This window comes from Heterodontus francisci, chromosome 27, assembly GCF_036365525.1.
Source record: "Heterodontus francisci isolate sHetFra1 chromosome 27, sHetFra1.hap1, whole genome shotgun sequence".
Lineage (NCBI taxonomy): Eukaryota > Metazoa > Chordata > Chondrichthyes > Heterodontiformes > Heterodontidae > Heterodontus > Heterodontus francisci.
This window is the reverse complement of record NC_090397.1, coordinates 15,958,821-15,983,885: the sequence shown is the minus strand read 5'-3', so window position 1 is coordinate 15,983,885 and position 25,065 is coordinate 15,958,821. Positions and strand designations below refer to the sequence as shown.

Sequence of the window (25,065 nt, the reverse complement as noted above, 5' to 3'; positions counted from 1 at the left end):
GAAGCTCAGTCATTGAGTATGTTTAAAACAGAGATCGACAGATTTCTAAATATAAAAGACACAAGGCGATATGAGGAGTGTGTTGGAAAAAGTGGATGATCAGCCATGATCATACTGAATGGCGGGGCAGGCTCAATGGGCTGAATGGCAAACTCCTGTTCCTATGTTCCTACCCTTTCCCCATAGCCCAGCATTTTTTTTTCTCTTCAAGTACTTATCTGATTCCCTATTGAAAGTCATAAATCAATCTTCCTCCACCATACACTCAGGCAGTGCATTCCAGATCCTAATCATACATTACGTAAACTTTTTCTTCATGTTGCATTGCTTCTTTTGCCAATTACCTTAAATCAGTGTCCTCTGGTTCTCGACACTTCCGCCAATGGGAACAATTTCTCCTTATCTACTCTGTTTTGATTTTAAACACCTCTATCAAATCTCCTCTCAACCTTCTCTTCTCTAAGGAGCACAACCACAGCTTCTCCAATCTATCTACGTAACTGAAGTGACTCAAGCCTGGGACCATTCTCATAAATCTTTAATGCACCCACCCTAAAGTTTGGTATCCAAAATTGGATACAATATTCCAGTTGAGGCCGAGACAGAGTTTTATCAAGGTTCATCATAACTTCCTTGCTTTTGTACTCTATGCCTTTATTTATAAAGCCCTGGATCCCATATGCCATTTTAATGACGATCTCAACTTGCCCTAGAACCTCAACGATTTGTACACATCTACCCCCAGGTCCCTCTGCTCCTGCATCCCCTTTAGAACTGCACCCTTTAGCTTATATTGCCTCTCCTCATTCTTCCGACCAAAATGAATCACTTCACACTTCTCTGCATTAAATTTCATCTGCCACGAGTCTGCCCATTCCACCAGCCTATGTCCTTTTGAAGTCCATCACTATCCTCCTCACAGTTCACAATACTTTGTGTCATCTGCAAATTCTGAAGTTGTGCCCTGCACATCCAAGTCTACGTCATGAATATATATCAAGAAAAGCAGTGGCCCAAAAATGACCACTGGGGAACCCAGTATACTTTCCTCCAGTTTGAAAAACAGCCATTCATCACTAATCTGTTTCCTGCCACTCAGCCAACTCTGTGTCCAAGCTGTCACTATCCCTTTTATCCCATGGGCTTCAACTTTGTTGATAAGCCATTATATGTAGCACTTTATCAAATGTGTTTTGGAAGTCCAAGTACACCACATCAACTGCATTACCTTCGTCAACCCTCTCTGTTATCTCATCAAAAAAACTCAATCAAGTTAGTTAAACACGATTTGCCTTTAACAAACCATGTTGGCTTTCTTTAATTAATCCACACTTGTCCAAGTGACTGTTAATTTTGTCCCAGGTTATTATTTCTAAAAGCTTTCCCACAACCGAAGGTAAATGGACTGGCCTGGGTTTACCCTTACATCCTTGTTCAATGAAAGGGTGTAACATTTGCAATTCTCCAGTCCTCTAGCACAATACCCATATCTAAGGAGGATTGGAAGATTATGGTCAGTACCTCCACAATTTGGTTCAGCGTTCTCAGATGTATCCCATCTGGTCCTGGTGACTTGTCAACTTTACTAACAGCCAGCCTAATACCTCCTCTTTATCAATTCTTAGCCCATCCAGTATCTCAACTACTTCCTCATTTACTATGATTTAGGCAGTATCTTCTTCCTTGGTAAAGACAGATGCAACATACTCATTTAATGCCTCAGACATGCCCTCTGCCTCCATGCATATGTCTGCTTTTTGGTCCCTAATCAGTTCCATCCCTCCTGTTACTATCCTTTTATATGCCTATACAAGACTTTTGGATTCCCTTTTATATTAACTGCTGAACTGTTCTTATATTCTTCCTTTGCCTCTCATTTTCTTTCTCGATTCCCCTCCAAACTGTCTACATTCAGCCTGGTTCCCATGTGTATTATCAACCTGACATCTGTCATTTACACCCTTTTTCTGCTTCATCGTGCTCTCTTTTGTCATCCAGCAAGCTCTGGATTTGGTTCCCTACCATTCCCCCTTGTGGGAATGTAGTTCAACTATACCTGAACCAATCTCCCTTTTAAAGGCAAGCCATTGTTCTTTACCATTTTGCCTGCCAATCTTTGATTCCAATTTACCTGGGACAGATCCGTTCTCATCCCATTGAAATTGGCCCTCCTCCAATTATATATTTTTGCTCTAGATTGGTCCTTGTCTTTTTCCATTAATAACTTAAACCTTATGATGCTATGATCACTGTTGTCTAAATGTTTCCCACTGACATTTGATCTACTTGACCCACCTCATTCCCCAGAACCAGATAGCACAATGCCTCCTCCTTCCTCTTTGGGTCGGAAACATACTAATCAATAAAATTCTCCTGAATATACTTCAGAAACTCTTCCTCCTCTCTGCCCTTTACAGTATTAGTATCCCAGTCTATATTAAAGTTAAATAAAAATAAAATGTCTCCCATTATCACTACTCTATGGTTTGTGCACTTTTCTGTAATTTTCTTGCAAATTTGCTCCTCTATATCTTTCCCACCAAAATGAACTCAGTAGTGTAATGGCACCTTGAATGTTTCTTAACTCTAAACAAATAGATTCTGTCCTTGACTCCTCTTGGATAGCCTCTCTCTCCAGCACTCCTTAATCAATATTGCCACCCCTCCTCCTTTCTTTCCCTATCTTTTACTGAACAACGTGTATCCTGGAATATTTAGAGCCCAGTCCTGCACTTTTATGAGCCAGGCCTCTGTTATTGCCATGACATCAACTTCCCATGTGGTAATCTGCACATGCAGCTCACCAACCTTATGTATCACACTTCATGCATTCACAAACATGCACAGTAAATTCAATTTAAATCTTATTGCATTCTCTCTTACTCCAATCCCACCTTACTATTTCTCACTCTAGTGTTATCTGTCTCTCCCAATCCTTTGTTCACCTTGCTTTTCCTCTCTAATGTTCCTCTCTTGGTGCCCATCCCTTTGTCAAGTTAGTTTAAACCCTCCTCAACAGCACTAACAAACTGCCCCACAAGGGCATTGGTCTCAGGTCTGTTTAGGTCCAACCTGTCCAGCCTGCACAGATCCAATCACCCCCAGAATTGGTCCCAATGTCCCAGGAATCTAAAGCCCTCCCTCCTGCACCATCTGCCCAGCCATGCATTCATCTGCTCTATCCTCCTATTTCTACACTCACTGGTGTGTGGCACCAGGAGTAATCCAGAGATTACTACCTTTGAGGTTCTTCTTTCTAGTCTCTTTCCTAGCTCCCTAAAATCTGCAGGACTTCATCCCTCTTTCTACCTGTGTTGTTGGTACCGATATGGACCAGGATCTCTGGCTATGCACCTTCCCCACTCAGAGTGCTTTGTAGCCGCTCAATAACATCCTTGGCCCTAGCACCAGGGAGGCAACATACTACCCAGGATTCATGTCTGCGGCCGCAGAAATGCCTGTATGTTCCCTGAACTATAGAATCCCCTACCACTATTGCTTTCCTAATCTTCCTCCTTCCCCCCCTGCATAGCTGAACCACCCTTGGTGCTGTGGACTGCACTCCTCAGATGAACCATCACTCTTACCAGTATTCAGAACTGAATACTGGTTGAAGAGCAAGATGGACTCAGAAGATTCATAAGACCTCTACCTGCTTGGTCCACCTTGGCTGTCTGGCAATCATCCATTCCCTCTCTGCCTGCCCACTCTTAAGCTGCAGGGTGACCACATCCAGAGACATACTATCCATGTAACTCTCAGCGTTGTGGATGTACTGCAGTGATGCCAGCTGCTGCTCAAGCTCTGAAATCTGGAGCTCGAGCTCCTCCAGCTGCAGACACTTTCTGCATATGTGGTTGTCCAGGCCACAAGAGTCGTCCTAGAGTTCCCACATGGAGCAGGATGTGCACTCCATGGGACTGATGTACCCTGCCATTCCCCTATTTATTATACTGACTAAAGTTTAGCAGAAATAAAATAAAGAGGAATATAAAATTAACTCATCAGCTACTTACCAATCAGCACCTTCCCTTGCGCTGATGTCACTTAATTTTTTTAACCTCATTCCCCGCCACTCACTCCGCTCTGATACTCTGCCCCAAGCTCCTTCAGATCCATGCTCTTTGCCTACGGAATCTCTGAACTTTTTAAAGAAATAATGTACTTTGCTGTTTACTCACCTGATTTACTCACCCTCAGAGCTCCACCTGCTGTCTTGCTGTAACATCAATGTTGACATCATTCTCAAAATTCCAAGAATCCTCTGGTGTGTCTGCTAGGCAGCTCCTCTCTCGGTGCTCCACTGTGATATACGTACTAACTCTCTGCACTTCAAGCATTCAGGTTGACTGCCTGATAGGGTGCTCCTAGCTCGGAGTGGTGGCTATAGGGAGTTCTGGTTGGGGGCTGCAGACCGTAATTAACAATCCGTTAACAGTGAAAAATCAGGGCTGTAGCCCCACAACTTTCCAGCGTGGACTCCCTGCAAGCATTCCTCACGAGGAGCACCTGGTTAGAGAATCACACCGTACTTATCCAGGATCGTAGACTAAGTTCAGCATTATTCTCTCCTCGGCCCGATCTGATGCAGCTACTCTGGGAGATTGTACACACCGTGGTGATATTTTCTGATCTTGTGAAATCTTTTACCATCAGGAATTCTCTTCCCGCAGCATGCAGCGGAATTTTGCTTCTGCCAAAGCACCAATATTAAGCAGGAATGAGGGAAGACTTGGGGAAGGACATTACCAGTGTGAAATAGAGGGGTGGGGGAGGGGAGCTGGAGATCAGTGCCAGAGTGAACTAGGGGAAGAATCAGAGAACTGTGTCAGAGTAAATAGGAGCTGGGGAACTGGAGAACAGAGTAAATCACATGGGGTGGGAGGTGGAAATCAGAGAGGAATGTCAATTTAAACTGAAGGAAGAGGGAAAGCAGAGTACCGGCATGAACTGTCAGTGGGTGGGGGAGAGTGCCATTAGAAGCTGGGGAGAGGAGCAAAAGATCAATTTCATGTCACTGTGACAACCCCAGAAAAAAATTTCAAATCAATCGATCAATCACATTTAGGACAGTAACTATACAGATCCAGAATATTCCAGGTGTTCCACCAGACATGAGGAAAAAGATCACTTTTGACACAACCTTCCACTATACAAGTAATGAGATGTTAGGAACAAATCTGTGCCCCACTGCACTCTCAGTGTAACCACATGTCACGTGCATTAATCCAAGCCTGTTTGAATTCCCAACCATTTTAGACTTGTGTCAGCTGGTTTTCTAGCTTGAGGTAAATGTTGTGTAAGGTTCCTTTTAAATATGTGCTTAGTGACCCTAAACTCTCAGGGAGAAAAATTCAATTTGGCCCAATATCAGGTATAGGGCTCGCGATGCGCAGTTACCCTACACCCAGTCCCGTAGAGGCAGGCAGCACACAAACTTTCTGTTGCCTGCTCATCAATGTGATTGTCACGTGCAGTGCAGCATGAAGCACACTGATGACTGTCTGCACACCTAGCAGGGGGCCCAGCAGTCTGCATGGCTAACACGATGCACAGTTAGCCCAGACCTCTTAAAGGCAACCTACCTCTCTTAAAGGGGAGGTGCATTCAGGCAACAGCAGCTGCTGGAATAGTGTCAGGAAGGCTTTGGTGGAAGAAAGACAAATGGTAATAGAGCAGGAGAGTAGAGAGAGAGCTCCCAGTTTCTTTGATGTGGCGCTGGAGGCCTTAGTGATGGAATGGAAAGCAGAAGAGAGACTATGCTTCCACAGGGGACCAGGAGGCCTTCAAGGCACACCCTGTGAAGGGAATGGGAGCAGGTAGCCAGGGAGGTCAATTTATAATGTCTGGTTACAGTGCCACAAAATGTTCAATGACCTCACACGGTCAGTCAAAGTCAGTGAATGATTCTTCATGTGACATCGCTTATCCATCACACCACCAACCTCTGATGCTGCTCAATGCATCAAAGCCTCATCACTCACTCAGCAGCGATAAGGACTTATGACTAACATTTAGATGCTCCACCTGACCCTCACACACTGACCAATGCTGCCAGCCTCACAAACACCTCTTTCAACTTCCACATACCTCCAGCTTTTCAGCTAAGGCAGGCACATTGCCCAACCACATTGCAACACACTCAATGACATTCGTCCCCACCTCTTACAGGACAAGGTCACATATAACCGCAGGCAGCAGCAGAAAATCGCCAGGGGACAGGCAGACCTGTATCTCCTGAACCTTTGGAGGGACGCTGTTCAGCATGATGGGGCCAGCTGTGACTGAGGCCATTGCATCTGGCATTGCTGAGAACATTAAAGATGACTATGTTCCTGCTTTATTTCCTTTCTCAAATCCAACCTCACCCTCATCCTGCTATCAGGGATGAAGTGCAAGTGCAGATGTTGTGATCATGGATCTCTTGCTTTCCAACCCACCCAGCTTCCTTCACCCCAGTCTTCCCCTTCCGCATTTTTGCTTTCAGATACACAAGATTTGACACCTGGCCAGCCTCACTCTGAAGGGTGAGAACAACATCAAATCTCTGATGAAGCAGCATAGTCAATTGATCTGACTCTTGTGGCCACCAGCTCAGATTCTGGCACTGCACGTACCTTAAAGCATAGTATAGAGCCTGAATCAGCACATGGTGAGTCACTGGGCACAGGTGGGCTGCGACAGGGCCAGGGCAAAAGCATCGCACATATGCCAGTTCCTCAGAGGACGAGGGTAGTGGAAAAACTTTGCTACTGCAGACTCAGATGAAGAATTCAATGGGGCGGCATACAGGGGAATGCTGATGCACATTGAGATGCTTGGTGCATTGGCAGGCTTGCTGCAGAACCAATTGTCATTGTCAAGGGGCATGGAGGAGTCCGGCTTCAACTTGGCACAGTTCTTCTAACAGAACTTGCAGCCCGCCTTTTCCAGCGTGGAAGTGTTGGCCAGCTCCAATGACAGCACTTGCAGATCCAGCCGTGATGCAGTGTCTGATGCCTAATGTCTCAGCTTCCATCCCAGCACAGGTGGAGGCCATCCATCATCACAGTGCTGCAGTGGAAGCTCAGACTGAGGTTATGGGATCTATGCTCGTTGCCATGTAAACCCAGCTTGATGCCAGATGGGCTCAGACTGCTACCATCATGGCTGTGGATCACAGTGCTCAAATGGACTTGCAGGCTCTCACAGCACTCCAGCAATCTGTACTCCAGCAGATTACTAGGATTGCTGAGGCACCGCCCCAGGGGAGTGGCAGTGGTTCTGTGGAGCATGAATCTGCCGTTGTCTCTCAGGATTACAGCATTTGTCCTCCCACCATGAGTACCCTGCCTGTGCCCCTGCTGTTGCCTATCAGCCAGCCAGCCCAGACTATTACCGCCCATGTCATGGTGCTGCAGTCTGAAGGCGGGGCTGCTGTCTCTGGGGTAGGAGCACTAGGACAGGCAAAGGCACGAAGGGAATGTACAAGTTTTGCATGTATTGTTGGATAAAACTGTTATGAAATGTTTTTTTCGTGGTGGTTTTTATTTCGAGATTTTGGACAAGAGGATACTATGATGCTACATTGCTACATAGCAGAGAGATGGAAAAGTGGGGAATTATAAAGCAACAGTGATGTATAGATGAGAACTCGGGGAAACGGGAATCTGAGTATCCACTCAAAGACGACCTGTCTGGAGTGAAGGGGTTTTGGATGCTTCCTCCTCCTCCTTCTCCTGAGGTGCAAAGGCCTGGTGGCTAGGGCTACGCCCTATAACAGAAAGGTTCTGGGGGATGCAGCAGACCACTACAAACCTGCAGACATGCTCTGGTGTGTACTGGAGGAAACGTGTCCCTACCACCCTGTCCCCCCCACCCCCGAGCAGTCCAGACAGTAGACCTATTGTTTCAGGACGCCAATGGTTTGCTCTTCAATGTTCCTGGTCGCAGCAATGGCTCTCATAGTAGGTATGCTGTTCATGTGTGGTCAGGTGGTACAGGGCAATCATGAGCCAGGTTTAGAGTGCTTATCCCTCGTCACCCAGCAGCCAGGATCTGGTTATTCATAGTGGGCCAAAGATAGCAGTTACAGATAATTAACACAGTGTGAATGCACTATGACTGCTGCCAGCATAACAGGCATTCCCCGAGAGGATCTTCTTAGCCTGGTCACACACCAACTACACATTCAAGGAATTGCAGTTGGGTACATTTCCCTGTTGCTATGTGGGGCCCGCAGAGCATGCGCAGGCAGTCGATGGCATGCTGCATCATTCAGAATCCCGCTAGCCTGGCAAAGCCTTGTGCTGTCTCCTCCTGTTTCTCTCCAGGTATGTGAGGAGATGATGAAGCTCCTTCTCCTTGTACACAGGGCCCCTGTTACCTCACGAATGCAGTGATGCATGGCGAACTCTGAAATGTTGGTGATGGTGCCTGCTCCCGCCTGAAAAGATCGCTGGTATCGAAATCGAGGGCCACAGTTATCTTCGTGGCCACTGGCAGAGCCATCCTCGCCCTGCTGTGCAGTTGCAGGTCCGGTTGGAGGAGCAGGCACAGATTAGTGACCCTCTCTTTGGTGAAATGTAAACACCTCAGACATTGCTCCTGGTTGAGGTGGAGATAGGAGAAGTGCTCTCTGAAGACCCTTGTTGGGTATGGCTTTCTACTGAGAACCCTCCTTCTCCCTCTGCACACACCTTCCCCTCTCTGCAACTGTGCTTTATCTCCAAGTCATGCTCCAGACCAAGAAAGACTGCAACTATAACCCCCATTCCCTTGACAGGCCTTCCAACTCCTCTGACCTCCTTGATAAAGTCCAGCACCAGTCTATTGTGAATCCAAAGTTTTCAGACAACTCCTCCAATAACACTGAGCACAGTACTTCCGCTTACTCTGCAGGAGCAAAGAACAGTCAAAAGTATTTCACCTGAAAGTTGAATAATGATCCCTTTAAATACTGCCAGTGGTTGTGGGGATGTTGGTGGGGGGCAGGGGGGTGCGGTATCCCTTGTGTAGTTGAACACCAGTTCAGCTGAGAGAGATTAAAACTAACAGAACCTGTGAGGTAAGAATGACAGATCAGATGCCAAGGGTGACATTTTATCCAGGTGACCGAGGTCTTGCCCTCTGGCAAAAGCACCACAAGAACCCAGCGTTGCCCCTGTTGTGGAAGGCCTGATGAATCAAGTGGCAATTAGGCGCTTAACTGGACAGCGGTGTGCCTATCACGGGATCAAGGACCCTGGTGATAGAAGTCCTGTCCTCAGAGAGCTGTCAGCCAATCAGAGCTCTTTAACTGAGCAGCACCACTGCAGAGGTGGTGGAACAGCCACCCGAGGCCGAGGAATGGTACTGGACCCAGGCCACAGGTTGGTCAGGGCGGGAGGGGGTCTTGCGGGGTAGGAGTTGCGGAGGAGGGTGTTATGGTGAGGGGGTGCCTTTAGTGGACCCCCTCCTCTTGATGCCGGGTCCCTTGTTCAGCAGCCACCCCACCCCCACGCCACCCCAGCCGGCAAGCAACCCGCAGGCTTGTCTAAGCATTAATCATCCAGTTAAAGGTCTCAATTGGCAGTGGGGTGGGATGACTGTTCACAGGCCTTCCTGCCCTGGACTTAATGTTGGTGGAGGGTCCCTTGCCATCATCCCACCTGATTATATGTTCTCCTTGCCAGCAAGCCCGCCCCAGGGGAGAGCATATAATACCTCCCAGAACAGTGTTCGACGCTGATTCACATCACAATCAGGTCACCCGATATGCTTCTGTCGCGCACACGGCAAGTCCGCACTACTGCTCTTGTGGTAAGGGCATGCTGGACGGGCTGCACCAGAAGTGGTCCAACTGCAATTATTGAAGTTTTGGGTTTCCGTAGCGGAGGCACCAGCAGCCTTACAAAGCCAAATTTTGCAGCTTCTGTTACTACAGAATATTGCAACAAACACAAATATTATAAGTGCATGAATCAAAATAAATTGAGTACATATAAATCGGAAGTTTAAATGTTTTACTCAAGAATGTTACTGTAGGTCACCCCAGTTTAAAAAAAAAGTCCGATAAAATATTTAGTTACTCTCTTTCTTTCAGATACTAAGCTGTATCATTTTCATAATGAAGTAGAGGAGTATTTGGCTATCCTTGAATAATGAAAGACAAATGTTGTAAGCCTATTTTACAATAAGCTTCTGGACTTAATATTTTATTGTGTCTATTTTCCAAGCATTCGCTGCAGATCTTTAACTTCTTTTGTGATTAGATATCTTCAAACCATTAATATAATGGGGGTCAGAGAGTCAGGACAGAAGACACTGCAGAACTGTACATCTTGTACTAGGACAGATAGCGTCACCCATATACACTGACTAATTGATGTGACAGAGGAAGAGAATGACTGAGATTTATGTCATAATTTATTTTACTTATGAGATCTTTTTGGCAATTTTACATTTTCTAGTATAGAACTATGTCTAGGTCAGTTTTGACTAGGTTTTTCTGCTCTTTTTCCAAAAGTATTGAGTTTACAGCAGACTAAAAGGTAGAATAGCACTTTTGGGATCAAGTGCTCCATGTATATCATACCAGATGCCAGAAAAGTGATAAAACAAAGGCATCAGTTTAGACATTCCTTTCATTTGTCTCATTTGCACCAGTTTCTTTCTCGCTTTCTGTTACCATATGGGGCAAAAATACCAGTGGGGAAGCAATTCAGTGGAATGACAAGATATGGGAAATCCAGAGCATTTTTCTTGCACAATTGTTCAGACCTTGAATTCCAGCTTTTGTAGAAAGGCTGCATTTGTTGACAATGCAACCATTAGGTGCCGCAGTACTAGCACTTGTGCAAATGCAGCTTCTTCCATTGACACGTCACTATCTGCGATGTTCAGGCAGCTGCCAGGATTAAAGATGACACTGCTCAATTTATCAGAGAAAAACAAATTCAACCTGAAAATCCCCTCAATGGCTGCCATTGCTGCCTCCATCCCACCCCCAACAGTCCCCCGCTCCCTCCTGCCATTGCACTTCTGTCTATCGCTCCCTCCTGCGCCCATCTTCTCGCTGCTGACTCCCTGCTGCCTTCCCTTAAGCACTCGCTCCAGCCTCACCGTTCCCCTCCCCCTCAGTCGCTCGCTCCAGACCTCGCCACTGCAACCCCTCCCCTTCCCCTCCCCTCGGCTGATTGTTCCCCACTTCCCACCCTCCCCCCTGCGCCATCCTGCTCTCCAGCCGCTTGCTCCCACTTCCCCCACCCCTCCAGATGCTAGCTCCAGGCCACGCCACTTCCCTCCTCTTGGCCACTTGCTCCCATGTTCAATCGTTCTCTGTGTGCCGCCTGAAGAAGCAAGGCGGATTGCGAGGGGTGACAGGGCGACATAGGAGCAAATGGCCAAGAGGAGAGAAGCAGCGCGGCCTACAGCTAGCAGCTGGAGGGGGGGGAAGTGGGGAGCGAGCGGCCAGAGGGCGGGGTGACGGGGGGGCAGGATGGGAAGCAAGGATCGGGGAACAGTCAGCCGAGGGGAGTGGGGGGGGGGGGGGAGGAGCAGTGGTGAGGTCTGGAACGAGGGGCTGAGGAGCAGAAGCGGCCGTTATGGGGTGGGGAGGGGAGAAGAAAGCGTCGAGGGTGGTAGCGAGCGGCCGAGGGGGGAGAGCAGACGGTGGGGCAGGAGCGAGTAGCTGAGGCAGGGCAGGGGGAGGGTGAGTGGCTGAAGGAAGGCAGCATCGTGACGGGGATTGAGCGGGGTGAAGCGGCAATTGAAGCAGGGATGGTGGGAGGGAGCGGGGTTCTGTTCAGGTGAATGGAGACCCCATTGAGGGGTGCTGAGTGGGAGGTGTGGATACGCGATGACGTTAGTGTTACGCGATGAAGTTTTCCCGCACATGCGCCAATTAGTCCTGGTAAGACGTAGGCTGCGCATGGATACAAAATAGACTCGGTGGCAGGAAACAAAGGGTAATTGTTGACGGGTGTTTTTGCGACTGGAGGGCTGTTTCCAGTGGACTTCCGCAGGGCTCAGTACTGGGTCCTCTGCTTTTTGTGGTATAGTAACAATTTGGACATAAATCTAGGGGGCATGATCAAGAAGTTTGCAGACGACACAAAGATTGTGGGTGAAAGTGAGGAGGACAGCTGTAGGCTGCAGGAAGATATTGATGGTTGGTCAGATGGGCAGAAAAGTAGCCAATGGAATTCAACCTGGAGAAGTGTGTGGTGATGCATTTGGACAGGTCAAACAAGGCAAAGGAATACACGATTAATGGGAAAATAGAGATAAGTGTAGAGGAAGTGAGGGACCTTGGAGTGAATGTCCACAGATCCCTGAAGGTAGCAGGACAGGTCGATAAGGTCGTTAAGAAGGCATATGGAATCCTTTCCTTTATTAGCTGAGGTATAGAATATAAGAGCAGGGAGGTTATGCTGGAACTGTATAACTCATTGGTAAGGCCACAACTTGAGTACTGTGTGCAGTTCTGGTCACCTCATTACAGAAAAGGATGTAATTGCACTCGAGGGGGTAACAGAGGAGATTTGCGAGGATGTTGCCAGGACTGGAAAAATGCAGCTATGAGGAAAGATTGGATAGGCAGGGGCTCTTCTCCTTGGAACAGAGAAGGCTGAGGGGAGATCTGATTGAAATGTACAAAATTTTGAAGGGCCTGGATAGAGTGGAGGTGAAGGGTCTATTCACCTTAGCAGAGAGGTCAGTGACGAGGGAGCATAGATTTAAAGTGATCGGTGGAAAAATTAGAGGGAAGATGAGGAAAAGCTTTTTCACCCAGAGGGTGTAGGGGGTCTGGAACTCACAGCCTGAAAGGGTAGTTGAGGCAGAAACCCTCAACTCATTTAAAAGGAGTCTGGATATGCACCTCTAGTGCCATAATCTGCAGGGCTGTGGACCAAATGCTGGAAGGTGGGATTAGAATAGGTGGATCGTTTTTCAGCCGGCACAGACACAATGGGCCAAGTGGCCTCTTTCTGTGCCTGAAACTTTCTATGATTGTCACTGAGAGCAGGAGACCGTTTGCACATGTGCGCAGCTTGGAGCACTCTGATGATGTTCGCTGGCCGCTGCGTTGTCAGGAGTCAATTTGTCTTCGAAAATGTCCTTATTCATACAAGGTTTTTCTGCACCAAACATTCCCTGGTGGAGTACTCACAGCCTTCCCTGGTGGTCTAGTGGTTAGGATTCAGTATGTTCACTGCCATAGCTGGATCTGATTTCCAGTCAGGAAACATGACTTTCTCTTTTTGACATTGGTAGGAAATTGGTTAAGAGATAGGAAACAGAGTATAGGGATAAATGTATACTCCAATTGGGAGGGTATTTCAAGTGGTGTTCCCCCAGAGAGATCTGTAATGGGACCTTAGCTTTTTGCTATGTTTATAAATGAATTAGATGAAAAAAAAGAGCTTTCTATCCAAGTTTGCTGACAGCACTAAGTTAGGTGACACAATAAGTAATGTAGATGGGAGCAGAAAATTGCAAAGGAACGTTGATAGATTAAGTTATTGGACAGAACTGTGGGAAATGGAACTCAATGTGGAGAAGTGCAAGGTCATCCACTTTGGGCCGAAGATAGATTGGAGTATTTTCTAAATGCTGAGAAGCTAGGAATTGTGGAGGAGCAAAGAGATTTAGGGGTCAATGTACAGAAATCACGAAAAACTACTGGACAGTTACAAAAACATAAATTAACAGGCTAATGGAATGTTAGCCTTTATCTCAAGGGGACTGGCGTACAGAGGTGTGGATATTATGCAAGTCATATAAATGCCCTGGCTAGACTCCATTTCGGGTGCTGTATTCAGTTCTGAGCACTGCATCTCAGGAAGGTTCTATTGACCTTGGAGGGGATACGGTGCTGATTCACCAGAATGATACCGGGGCTAAAAGAGTTAAATTATAGGACAGGTTGCATTGGCTAGACTCGTATTCCCTCAAGTATAGAAGAATAAGGGGTATCTAACTGAGATGTTTAAGGTGATTAAAGGTTTAGATAAGGTAGATAGAAACTACCTTCTGATGGTGGAATCCAGATCAAGGAGGCATCACCTTAAAATTAGAGCTAGGCTATTCAGGGGTGATGTCGGGTTGTTCATTAGGTTTGACATTGGCCTTTTACCTCTTGGACCTGGATTCAAATCCAATACTAGATAATGGGATGAAAGTCTGCTTTGTCTACTGGCTGTAAGGAACCCATGTTAAACAGGTTTGGGCAATCTCAACCCAATCCCTAGTGGGGATAATCTAATCTAGCACTAATTACCAATCTAACACAAAGACCATGGAAAGGCTAGCTCAGTTACTCTTCTGACACTGGGGTTGTAGCACATTTTTGGGGCCAGATTAGAAGAAGCTTTACTCTGCATCTGGCTGTGGTACACATGCTATGAGAGTGCTTGCTACTGAAAAAGGGAACCATGGGAAGAGTACCATTCTCAAGCACTGGCTCAAGCCCCACTCCAGAGGCTTGAGCACAAAAATCTAGCCTGACACTCCAGTCCAGTACTGAGGGCAGGCTGCACTGTCAAAGGTGCCATCTTTTGGACGAGACACTAAACTGAGGCCCTAGCTGTCTGCCCTCTCGGGTGGATGTAAAAGATCTATTTCACTATGGTATTATTTCAAGTGGCCTGTCAAGAATTAACCCTCAACCAAAATCACTAAAACATATCATCTGGTCATTTTTCTCATTCCTGTTTGAGACCTTGTTGTATGTAAATTAGCTAACACACTTCCCTACATTATACTTCAGAAAAGGTTAATCAGTTGCAAAATGCTTTGAGACATCCAAAGCTCACAAAAAGCACTATATAAATGCACTACATAAAAGCACTATATAAATGCAAGTTATTTCTTTCTACTATCCCTCACCTTGATGACAGCCAAAAAACATGAAGGGTGTAAATAACCAAGTTGCAAATGTTCCAAGTGTTTACTGAGAAATGAACTGCAGCGTAGTAAGGAGGTTATTTATGTCGCCACAAAAGACCTCCTTATTTAGTGAAAACACAATGATGTTGAGATACAAGAGCCATTTCCATTGGAATAGTGGAACAGCTTGAATACTTGTCTGATACCATGAAACGATCAAAGAATTTTATCCTTCGGCATGAGTGTAACTTGAAAATATTTACAAAAATGACCTTCAAATATATTTAGATTTGTATTCCAAAGTGACAGTAAAGTGCAACTTAACACTATTTTCCAATTGCCCTGGCTATATCTATGGTGCTACACAAATTTGAGATCACACTTTATCCTTGAACCATGACTCAATAAATAACCTTCTTAAGCAGTGCTAGTGTGGATATCTACCAAGATTTATAAATTGTTCAAGAAATGCTGCAATTTTGTTCACAGAGACATATGTTTTAAACTTGTAAATACTTTGCCTTAGGACAGCATTGTCCAATGAAAATCATTAACTAGTCACAGGGGTGCATCGGGCATGACTATTTTAGCCACATGCACTAATTTTAGTAGATAACACCTTACACACACTCACACAACACAGGTAAATTTGTTTCATGTGCATATTTACCAAAAAAAAAAACTCCTACCATTCAGTACCCAAGGAAGTAAAGCACTCATAATGAACAAAAAACACTCACCCTCTGCTTTTTGTCTTACCATTTTACCAACAAGTGCACAAAAGGGTTAAAATTCACATGCATACACTGTACAAATACAAATATTGAGATCACAGGCCCATTGACTTGGTCTATTATTTATTTAACCTGTATTAATCAGAAATGCAATTAGCCACATCTGGATTCCAAAAGTATTGAGCACTGCCGTAGAATGAGTTTTGTTACTCTTGTTGATTTTGCGCAAGTGTGGCAAGATATTATTCAGACAATTCCATTTAGCCTCATTGATCAATGCAAGTTGCAATTATGTTATTAACCTCTATTATGCCTCAATATCCCATTAAAAACTATGTATTCAATGTTGCAATTGCTTCTTCATGCTTTGATCAACCACCTATTTCCACCACTGATCGTTTTTGTTTAAACATGACTGTCACAGAAAGTAGAGAAAACATGGATGGTCAAGTGATATGTCAACTCCGACTACAATAAGGTAGTAACTAAAAAGAAAAACCTCCCATTCATGGCCTCAGGACATGGATAACAAGCAATCAGGCCATGAAGCACAATAGGCAGATATAACGGGAAGACGCAAAAATGGACTCCACTACCATTAACCAATTTAATAAAAATCTGCCTTTCCTTTATTATGGAGAAAAGAAAATGCTAGTTTCCTAAAAGGCAAACAGATTGGCTGATGGTCCTCTTTGGGTGCCTGAAAGTTGCTGGCATTGAAGATGAGAGCAATTGTGACCAGTAAAACTGGCATTATAAGGTGAGATTTTAACTCACTCCAAACCCACCTAATTGCACAAAGTTAATAAGAAGGCCTATGTCTAGAGTTCTTCTCATATAGAAAGATCGAGGTGCTTTGGGTGTGTTCACACTAAAACTGGAGCACAAGTGAAAAACCAGTATTGCCGAACAAAACTGGTACAGTTATAATGGAAATGCAGCCTAAATCTAGAAGCTGGGCACAACCTATCACCACAGCATTATTGCTAAACTTGAACCTTGCGGAAGTACCATTATAGGGCAATGGACATTAAGAGGAAGGAGAAATAAAAAAGATGATTTGGGGGGTGGGAGGTTGGGGGTGGGGGTAGGGATGTGGTGCAGAGTCCATGTGACGAGTTTTTACGATGCTTTGAGAAAAGGAAGAAAGTAATGAGATATGGATGGTGAGGGGGATTTCCAGATGGCAAAGCAAATTCTTAAATGAGTTATTCTCAATAGTAGAGAGAAGAATGAGAACTAAGCTGGTGTTAAAAGATCGGAGGGTATCTGCAGTGACATACAGTTGCATGAGCTCACAGGAGGTAGCGCAGGCTGAGGCCATTGAAAGATTTGAAGGTGAAGATGAAGATTTTAATTGCCATTAGATGAATGGACTCTGCAGGTTACCATGGAAGTAAGGTTATCTGAGCCACTGTTTCCATGGTGAACCTATGCCTGCTCATGCATTGTTCCTTGTCATTCCCAGGTAGCTGACTCTTGTGGAACATCAAGGTAGAATCAGCTGAACTCATGTCCTCTACGCTCCTGAATCTACTCTTCTCTTCCTGTTCCACTATGATGTACCTCCTAATGGGTGCATCAATAGTGCTTGCTGACAAATAAAATCTCCCATACACTATTCACCTCTGTCACTGCTGCAGTGACATTTTAGAAATGTTCCAGTTCATTACCCTCAATCAAGGAAGATGCAACCAACATTGATGATTAGTTCATTAGCGTTTTCGACCAACATGTTATAACTTAGATTTTCATATCAACACTTTTGCTAAAATTAACTAAAGCAGGAATTTTGCCCTTTAAGACATCAATGCAGTCAAAACAGTAGCTGTATATTTTTCAGTCTTATTATCACATTTTCAATATTCTATTTGCAATACTGCAATTGTTAAAGATGTTAAAGATGTAATAAATCCAAACCATACTGATCTGAAACCACTCCCTCTGCAATTTCGCAGACAAGTACAAAGAGGAGTATAAACGTGAGAATCCATCGGGAACTGTGTCCGGGGAAGTGTAACCATGTGTTGTGGTGGATCTGAACCTTTGAACTTTGGCTTCCCCAACCTGAAATTCAAATCATCAATTTCTTTTTAGAAAGTAGATAATAATGGAACATAAGATTCATGAGTAAAATTATAAACATGAAATATGCTTTATAAAGTTATTGGATGCAATTTTGACTTTGGGCGCTAGTGTAAAGCGAGCAAAATCAGATCAGTTGCTTGTTATATATCTGTCCTGATTTTCATTCACATTGACCTCAGTACAAACAAAAATCGGAAGAGGTGAATAATGGGCGGCTGATCCAATATTGCTCGCTTTAGTCTATTGCCCAAAGACAAAATTATCCCCATTAAATCTAAACTGTATACTAAATATACTGACTGAAAGATCTTGTATTTTGGGCTATAATTATTTCAGTTCTAAGAGCATAGAAAGTTAAGGACAATAAAAATTCACTCAGCCCATCTAAGTTATACTCTATGTGGTGTGAGACAGCTGCCTCATGGAGGTCTCACGCTCATTCATTTAGTGTCACACTAGCTCTGGAGTGTATGTCTATTAGCTTATTAAATTACTTTGCCGCAGGGTGTAGACACAAAAGTAGCAGTTTAATGAACCTTTAGTCTCCCTCTGCCAGTTCAGTTTCATTCACTGTACATGTGTGATGCACATTTGTCAGGCCAATGTGCATGACTTTACATTAATGTGTTACAATTAATTTGCCATTTGTCTACCCATTGTATAAGTAATCTAGTTCCTTCTGCAAATCTTTTATTACATCCTCTGGGATACAATTTCTGTAAGAGTTCTGTTATAAATTCAACAGATAATTGGCAAAAACCTGGAGAAATATTTTAAACCAGCCTTTAATTATTGACCCTGAATGACTGCTTAAAACCTCCCCAGACTCCAGCAATACTAGTACTTTGTTACCTATTTTCAAACCAACCTTTTATCCAGCCTTTGAGTTTAATTAGGTATCTTTCCTGTGCAGGCTACTCAATTTTTCAGAAAGACTAAGAAAGCTCTTTCATTGCGAGATCCACAATCTAATTTGTCGGCATGCCCTTAAAGAAATCAATGATGTTTGTCTCACCAGATCTTTCCCTTCTAAATCCATACTAGTTATTTCTTATTAAGGTTGATTTTTAAGGAATGCCAACGTGGCTTTCCAGCCTTGAAAGGAGACATTAACTAATTGACCGATGGAGCAGTGGCAAACTATAATTATGAGGAGATTCTGGGACTATTTCTGCTTGAACAGCAAAAGCCACTTTGAGATTAAAAATATGAAGGTTTTGATAGATTCAGTGGCAGACAACGCGGGGGTAAATGTTCATTTCCACACCTGAGCTATAAATCTGGTGGAATGCATGGTCATTATGGACAGTGTCCAACTTACAGTCCAATGATTTCAATGGAATGAAAAGCAGGTGGATTCTACCAATGGACAAATAATCCACTTTGTCATTATTCTGGGTCAGGCCTATTTGAGTAAATCAATGACAGGATTTAAAACTGTCACTAAGAAAGGGAGATGAAAGGTTAGGAGAAATACTTTTATGAAGAAGGTTGGTGAAACATGGAATGTTTTGCTGCAGGGATTATTGAGGCCCAAAAGGCATCTTTTCGGAGAAAATTGGGTTTGGAAGCAGAGGAAGCTACAGACCAATGGGGAGTGAACGGAGCAGTGAAATTAGTTTTAGGTTGGCCTGGCAAAGAGTGAACTCAGACTCAATAGGCCAAATGATCTCCTCCTATGCTGTAAACTTCTATGACCTTATGGTTCATACAAGGTAGTGAACAGCATGGAAAAAGTAAATCTGGAAAATTACTTTAAAGTAACTTGTGTGAGTGTGACAAATGGATGCAGGTTAAAACTAGAAAAAGGCAAATTTAGGTCATTACCAGGATCTTCTTCACAGTGAGGTGTACCTCCAGCCTAAGTTGTAGAATAACTCCCATCATTGCACTGGTTATTGCTATTATATTAATGGGCCTATAGATGTCTGGACCCTGTAAAACCCTCACAAAGCTCCAGTGATTACTTTGTGGCAAGTGCCCTGGCTATTGTTACCTTCAGAGCCTCAAGATACAGTCCTTTGACGCTTATCATTTAAAAATCAAATGTTTTTCTCCTATTCCTTACTAGTACTAGCACACATCAGCTGTGGCCCAGTTGGTAGCACTCTTGCCTCTAAGTCAGAAGGTTGTGGGTTCAAGTTCCATTTCAGTCTTTGAGTACAAAAACTAAACTGATACTCTAGTTTAGTACTGAGGGAGTTCTGCACTGTTGGAGGTGGTGTCTTTCAGATGAGATGTTAAACTGCAGCACTGTCTGTTCTCAAGTGGGTGTAAAAGATCCTGTGGCACTATCCTGAAGAGCAGCAGAGTTTATCCCTGGCCGACATTTATCCCTCAATCGATATCACACAAAAAATTATCTGCTCATTATCACATTGCTGTTTGTGGGAGCTTGCTGTGCACAAATTGGTTGCTGCATATCCTACACTTCAAAAAAAACTATTACATTGGCTGTAAAGCACTTTGGGATGTCCTGTGGTCATGAAAGGTGCTATATAAATGCAATGTTTTAATTGATTTCCAACTACCCCCATTGGAATCCATAATACAGTGGAATCCAGTTGATTACAATAACTGTAGCAGTTGCAAGCAACATATTTTTATAATCTCAATTTAAACTATCCTCCTGGTCTCTTCTGTTATCTGTTGATAAAGTAAAATAATGATGTGAAGTCATGTTAATGGACTTCATTTACTCTGGGCTATCATAGGAATATCTGCATGTTATGTATTGCAGGACCTTGCTGCTACTACTAATACTATCATGACTACCATTACTACTACTATTAAATCCCATCCATCAACTCAGAAGTGCCAATGGGGCTGAGTGAATTCACTCCATTGTTGTTGGTTCTGAATTACCCTGGCCATTTCAGACACCTGTATCTCTTTCTATGAAAAGTCACTCTCGACATTGTCTATCCAGCACTTCCTTGGTCTTCCTCGACATCTTGCTCCATGTATCTCTATCTGCAAGACTATGACAGGTATTCTAGCTGTTCCCATTCTTGAAATGCGCCCAAGCCATTGCAGTCATCTTTTTTTGATCTTTTCTATAAGCGTTGTTTCTTGTCCAAACAAAAAGAAATTCAGGACTTACTGAGCAGTAATAAATTAAAGAAAATGTTGACTTCAGTCATCCACACCTTTATTTAGAAAAAACATTGATGCTAATATTCCCTCAAATCACAATAAGCATATTGGGCTGCACCCATTCAGGCTGGTGAAGAGTATTCCATCACACACCTGTCTTGTGCTTTGGCAAGTTGCTACAGTGCATCCTGTGGATAGTACACACCGCACAGTGGTCGAGGAGGTGGTTGGTTAGGCTTGGGCCGTTATCTGTGAATAGGAAATTCAACCTCCAATAAAACCACAATAAGGATCATGTACGCCTCAAGATGAACACCTCTAGCCCTCATCAATTATCCCCTACCCCCCTCCTGCCTGACTGGCCCCGACGATCCTGACCCCACTTACCTGGGTTCTGGGTTCTGCTCCCTCTTGCTGGTCCTGGCTGGGTGCAGTCCCAGCAGTGGCCACTGCTACCGGTAGCACTGCTAGGAATAAAAGGCTGCCTGCCTTCCAATTGGCCGCAGCTCTGGAAGGTGGGATCTCCATCCTTAGAAAGATGGGAGCCCCAACAGCAGGCAGGTAATTGTCTGATGAGCATAGAATCACACTGGGGCTCCTGGAAATGGCTGTGGCAGGTTTGCCTGCGGCTTTCTGGCCCCCTGACGGGGTCACTGGCATAGACATTAAATTCAGCCCAATATTTATGTGGCAGAGTCTGTTTAAGTTTCTGGTCAATAGTGAGCACCAGGATGTTGATGATAGAGGATTTGGCAATGATAATGTAATTTAATATCAAGGGGAGCTGGTTAGGCATTCGTTTGTTGGAGATAGTGATTGTCTAGCACTTATGGGACACAAATATTACTTGCCACTTAATCAGTCCAAGCCTGAATGTTGTCCAGGTCTTGCTGCAAGCAGGCAGGAGCTGCTTCAGTATTGGAGGAATTGTGAGTAGTACTGAACACGGTGTAATCATCAGCGAATATCCCCACTTCTGACCTTATTCTGGAAGGAAGGTCATTGATGAAGTAGCTGAATATAATTGGGCATAGGACATTCCCCCAAGGAACTATTGCAGTGCTGTCCTGAAGCTAGTTCAACTAATGTCCTTTAGGGAAGGAGATCTGCTGGTCTGCCCTACATGAGACTCCAGACCCATAGCAATGTGGTTGACTCTTAAACGCCCTCTGAAATGGCCTAGCAAGCCACTCAGTTGTATTTAACCGCTACGAAGTCAATAAAGAATTAAACCAGACGGACCACCCGAAATCAACCTAGGCACCGGAAACGACAACGGCAAGCCCAGCCCTGTCGACCCTGCAAAGACCTCCTTACGAACATCTGGGGGTTTGTGCCAAAGTTGGGAGAGCTGTCCCACAGACTGCAGCAGCCTGACATAGTCATACTCATGGAATCATACCTGACAGACAATGTCCCAAACACCGTCATCACCATCCCCAGGTACGTCCTGTCCCACAAGCAGGACAGACCTACCAGAGGCAGCGGCGGCACAGTGTTATACAGTCGGGAGGGAGTTGCCCCGGGAGTTCTCAACATCAACTCCACACCCCATGAAGTCTCATGGCATCAATCAAACATGGGCAAGGAAACCTCCTGCTGATTACCACCTACCACCCTCCCTCAGCTGATGAATCAGTACTTCTCCATGTTGAACACCACTCGGAGGAAGTACTGAGGGTGGCAAGGGCACAGAATGTACACTGGGTGGGGGACTTCAATGTCCATCACCAAGAGTGGCTTGGTAGCACCACTACTGACCAAGCTGGCAGAGTCCTAAAGGACATAGCTGCTGGACTGGGTATGCGGCAGGTGGTGAGGAAACCAAAAAGAGGGAAAAACGATCTTGATGTCATCCTCAGAAATCTACCTGTCACAGATGCATCTGTCCATGACTGTATTGGTAGGAGTGACCACCGCACAGTCCTTGTGGAGATGAAGTCCCACCTTCACATTGAGGATACCCTCCATCGTGTTGTGTGGCACTACCACCATGTTAAATGGGATAGATTTTGAACAGACTTAGCAATGCAAAACTGGGCATCCATGAGGCACTGTGGGCCAACAGCAGCAGCAGAATTGTACTCAACCACAATCTGTAACATCATGGCATGGCATATCCCCCACTCTACCATTACCATCAAGCCAGGAGACCAACCCTGGTTCAATGAAGAGTGCAGGAGAGCATGCCAGCAGCAGCATCAGGCATACCTCAAAATGAGGTGTCAACCTGGTGAAGTTACAACCCAGGACTACTTCTGTGCCAAACTGCGTAAGCAGCATGCGATAGACAGAGCTGAGTGATCCCATAACCAACGGATCAGATCTAAGCTCTGCAGTCCTGCCATGTCCAGCCGTGAATGGTGGTGGACAATTAAGCAACTAACTGGAGGAGGTGGCTCCACAAATATCCCCATCCTCAATGATGGGAGAGCCCAGCACATCAGTGCGAAACATAAGGCTGAAGCATTTGCAACAATCTTCAGCCAGAAGTGCCAAGTTGATGATCCATCTCAGCCTCTGCCTGAGGTCCCCAGCATCACAGACGCCAGACTTCAGTCAATTCGATTCACTCTGCATGATATCAAGAAATGACTGAAGGCACTGGATACTGCAAAGGCTATGGGCCGTGACAATATTCCGGCAATAGTACTGAAGACCTGTGCTCCAGAACTTGCCGCGCCCTAGCCAAGCTATTCCAGTACAGCTACAATACTAGTATCTACCCGGCAATGTGGAAAGTTGCCCAGGTATGTCCTGTACACAAAAAGCAGGACAGGTCCAACCCGGCCAACTACCGCCCTATCAGCCTACTCTCAATCATCAGTAAAGTGATGGAAGATGCCATCAACAGTGCCATCAAGCGGCACTTGCTTAGCAATAACCTGCTCAGTGATGCTCAGTTTGGGTTCCGCCAGGGTCACTCAGCTCCAGAACTCAGTATAGCCTTGGTTCAAAATGAACAAACGAGCTGAACTTGAGACATGAAGTGAGAGTGATGCTGGGGATCCCGCAGCCCGTAACTCACCACCTGACTCCCCAAAGCCTGTCCACCATCTACAAGGCACTAGTAAGGAGTGTGATGGAATACTTTCCACTTGCCTGGATGCCCGCAGCTCCAACAACACTCAAGAAGCTCGACACCATCCAGGACAAAGCGGCCCTCTTGATTGGCACACCATCCACAAACATTCACTCCCTCCACCACTGACGTACAGTGGCAGCAGTGTGTACCATCTACAAGATGCACTGCAGCAACGCACCAAGGCTCCTTTAACAGCACCTCCCAAACCCGCAACCTCTACCAACTAAAAGGACAAGGGCAGCAAATACATGGGAACATCACCACCTCCAAGTTCCCCTCCAAGCCACACACCATCCTGACTTGAAACTATATCACCGTTCCTTCACTGTCGCTGGGTCCAAATCCTGGAACTCCCTTCCTAACAGCACTGTGGGTGTACCTACCCCACATGGACTGCAGCGGTTCAAGAAGACAGCTCACCACCACCTTTTCAAGGGCAATTAGGGATGGGTAATAAATGCTGGCCGAGCCAGTGACATCCACATCCCATGAATGAATAAAAAAAAAGCTGAGATGATTGGCCGCCAACAACTAGAACCATTTTCCCTTGTGTTAGGTGTGACTACAGTGGAGAGTTTTCTCGCTGATCCACAATGTATACAGTTTTACCAGGGCTCCTTGAAGTCAAGGGCAACCATTCTCACCTCACTTATGGAAATCAACTCTTTTTGGACCAAGTCTGTACCGAGGTCTAGAGCCAAGTTGTTCTGGCAGAGCCCAAACTGAATATCGGTGAGTAAGTTTTTAGTGAGTGAGTGCACAGAAGGCAATACATTCCATCATTTTGCTGATAATTGAGTAGGCTGACAGTACAGTAATTGACCAGATTGGATTTGTACTGTCTTTTGTCATAGGGCACACATGGGTAATATTTCACTTTGTCAGGTAGATCCCAGTGATGTAGCTGTACTGGAATAGCTTGGCTAAAGGTGCGGCTAGTTCTGGAGCACAGGTCTTCAGCATTGCAGCCAGGATATTGTCGGGGTCCATAGCCTTTGCTACATGCAGTGTGTTTAGCAGTTCCTTAATATCACATGGAATGAACCAAATTGGCAGAAGAGTGGCATCTGCGATGGATCATGTACTTGGCAATTCAGGCTGAAGATGTTTGAGAATGCTTCTGCCTTGTATTTTACACTTGTACTGGGCTCTGCCACCATTGAAGATGCAGATGTTCATGAAGCCTCCTCTTCCCATTAGTTGTTTAATTGT

General features: G+C 45.0%; 1 protein-coding gene across 4 annotated transcripts in view; it reads right to left on the bottom strand.

Moving 5' to 3' along the window:
- abcc9 (ATP-binding cassette, sub-family C (CFTR/MRP), member 9) overlaps positions 1-25,065 on the bottom strand; it is a 206,112-nt gene that overhangs the window by 161,817 nt on the left and 19,230 nt on the right. For 3 of the 4 annotated variants that reach the window (XM_068058911.1, XM_068058912.1, XM_068058915.1), the window contains exons 2-3: positions 20,922-21,017; positions 17,510-17,651 (exon numbers count right to left, since the gene is read on the bottom strand). In XM_068058911.1, coding sequence (XP_067915012.1) covers positions 17,510-17,651; positions 20,922-21,017 — 238 coding nt within the window. The remainder of the gene's footprint in view (positions 1-17,509; positions 17,652-20,921; positions 21,018-25,065) is intronic. The other variant, XM_068058914.1, reaches the window with a different exon arrangement.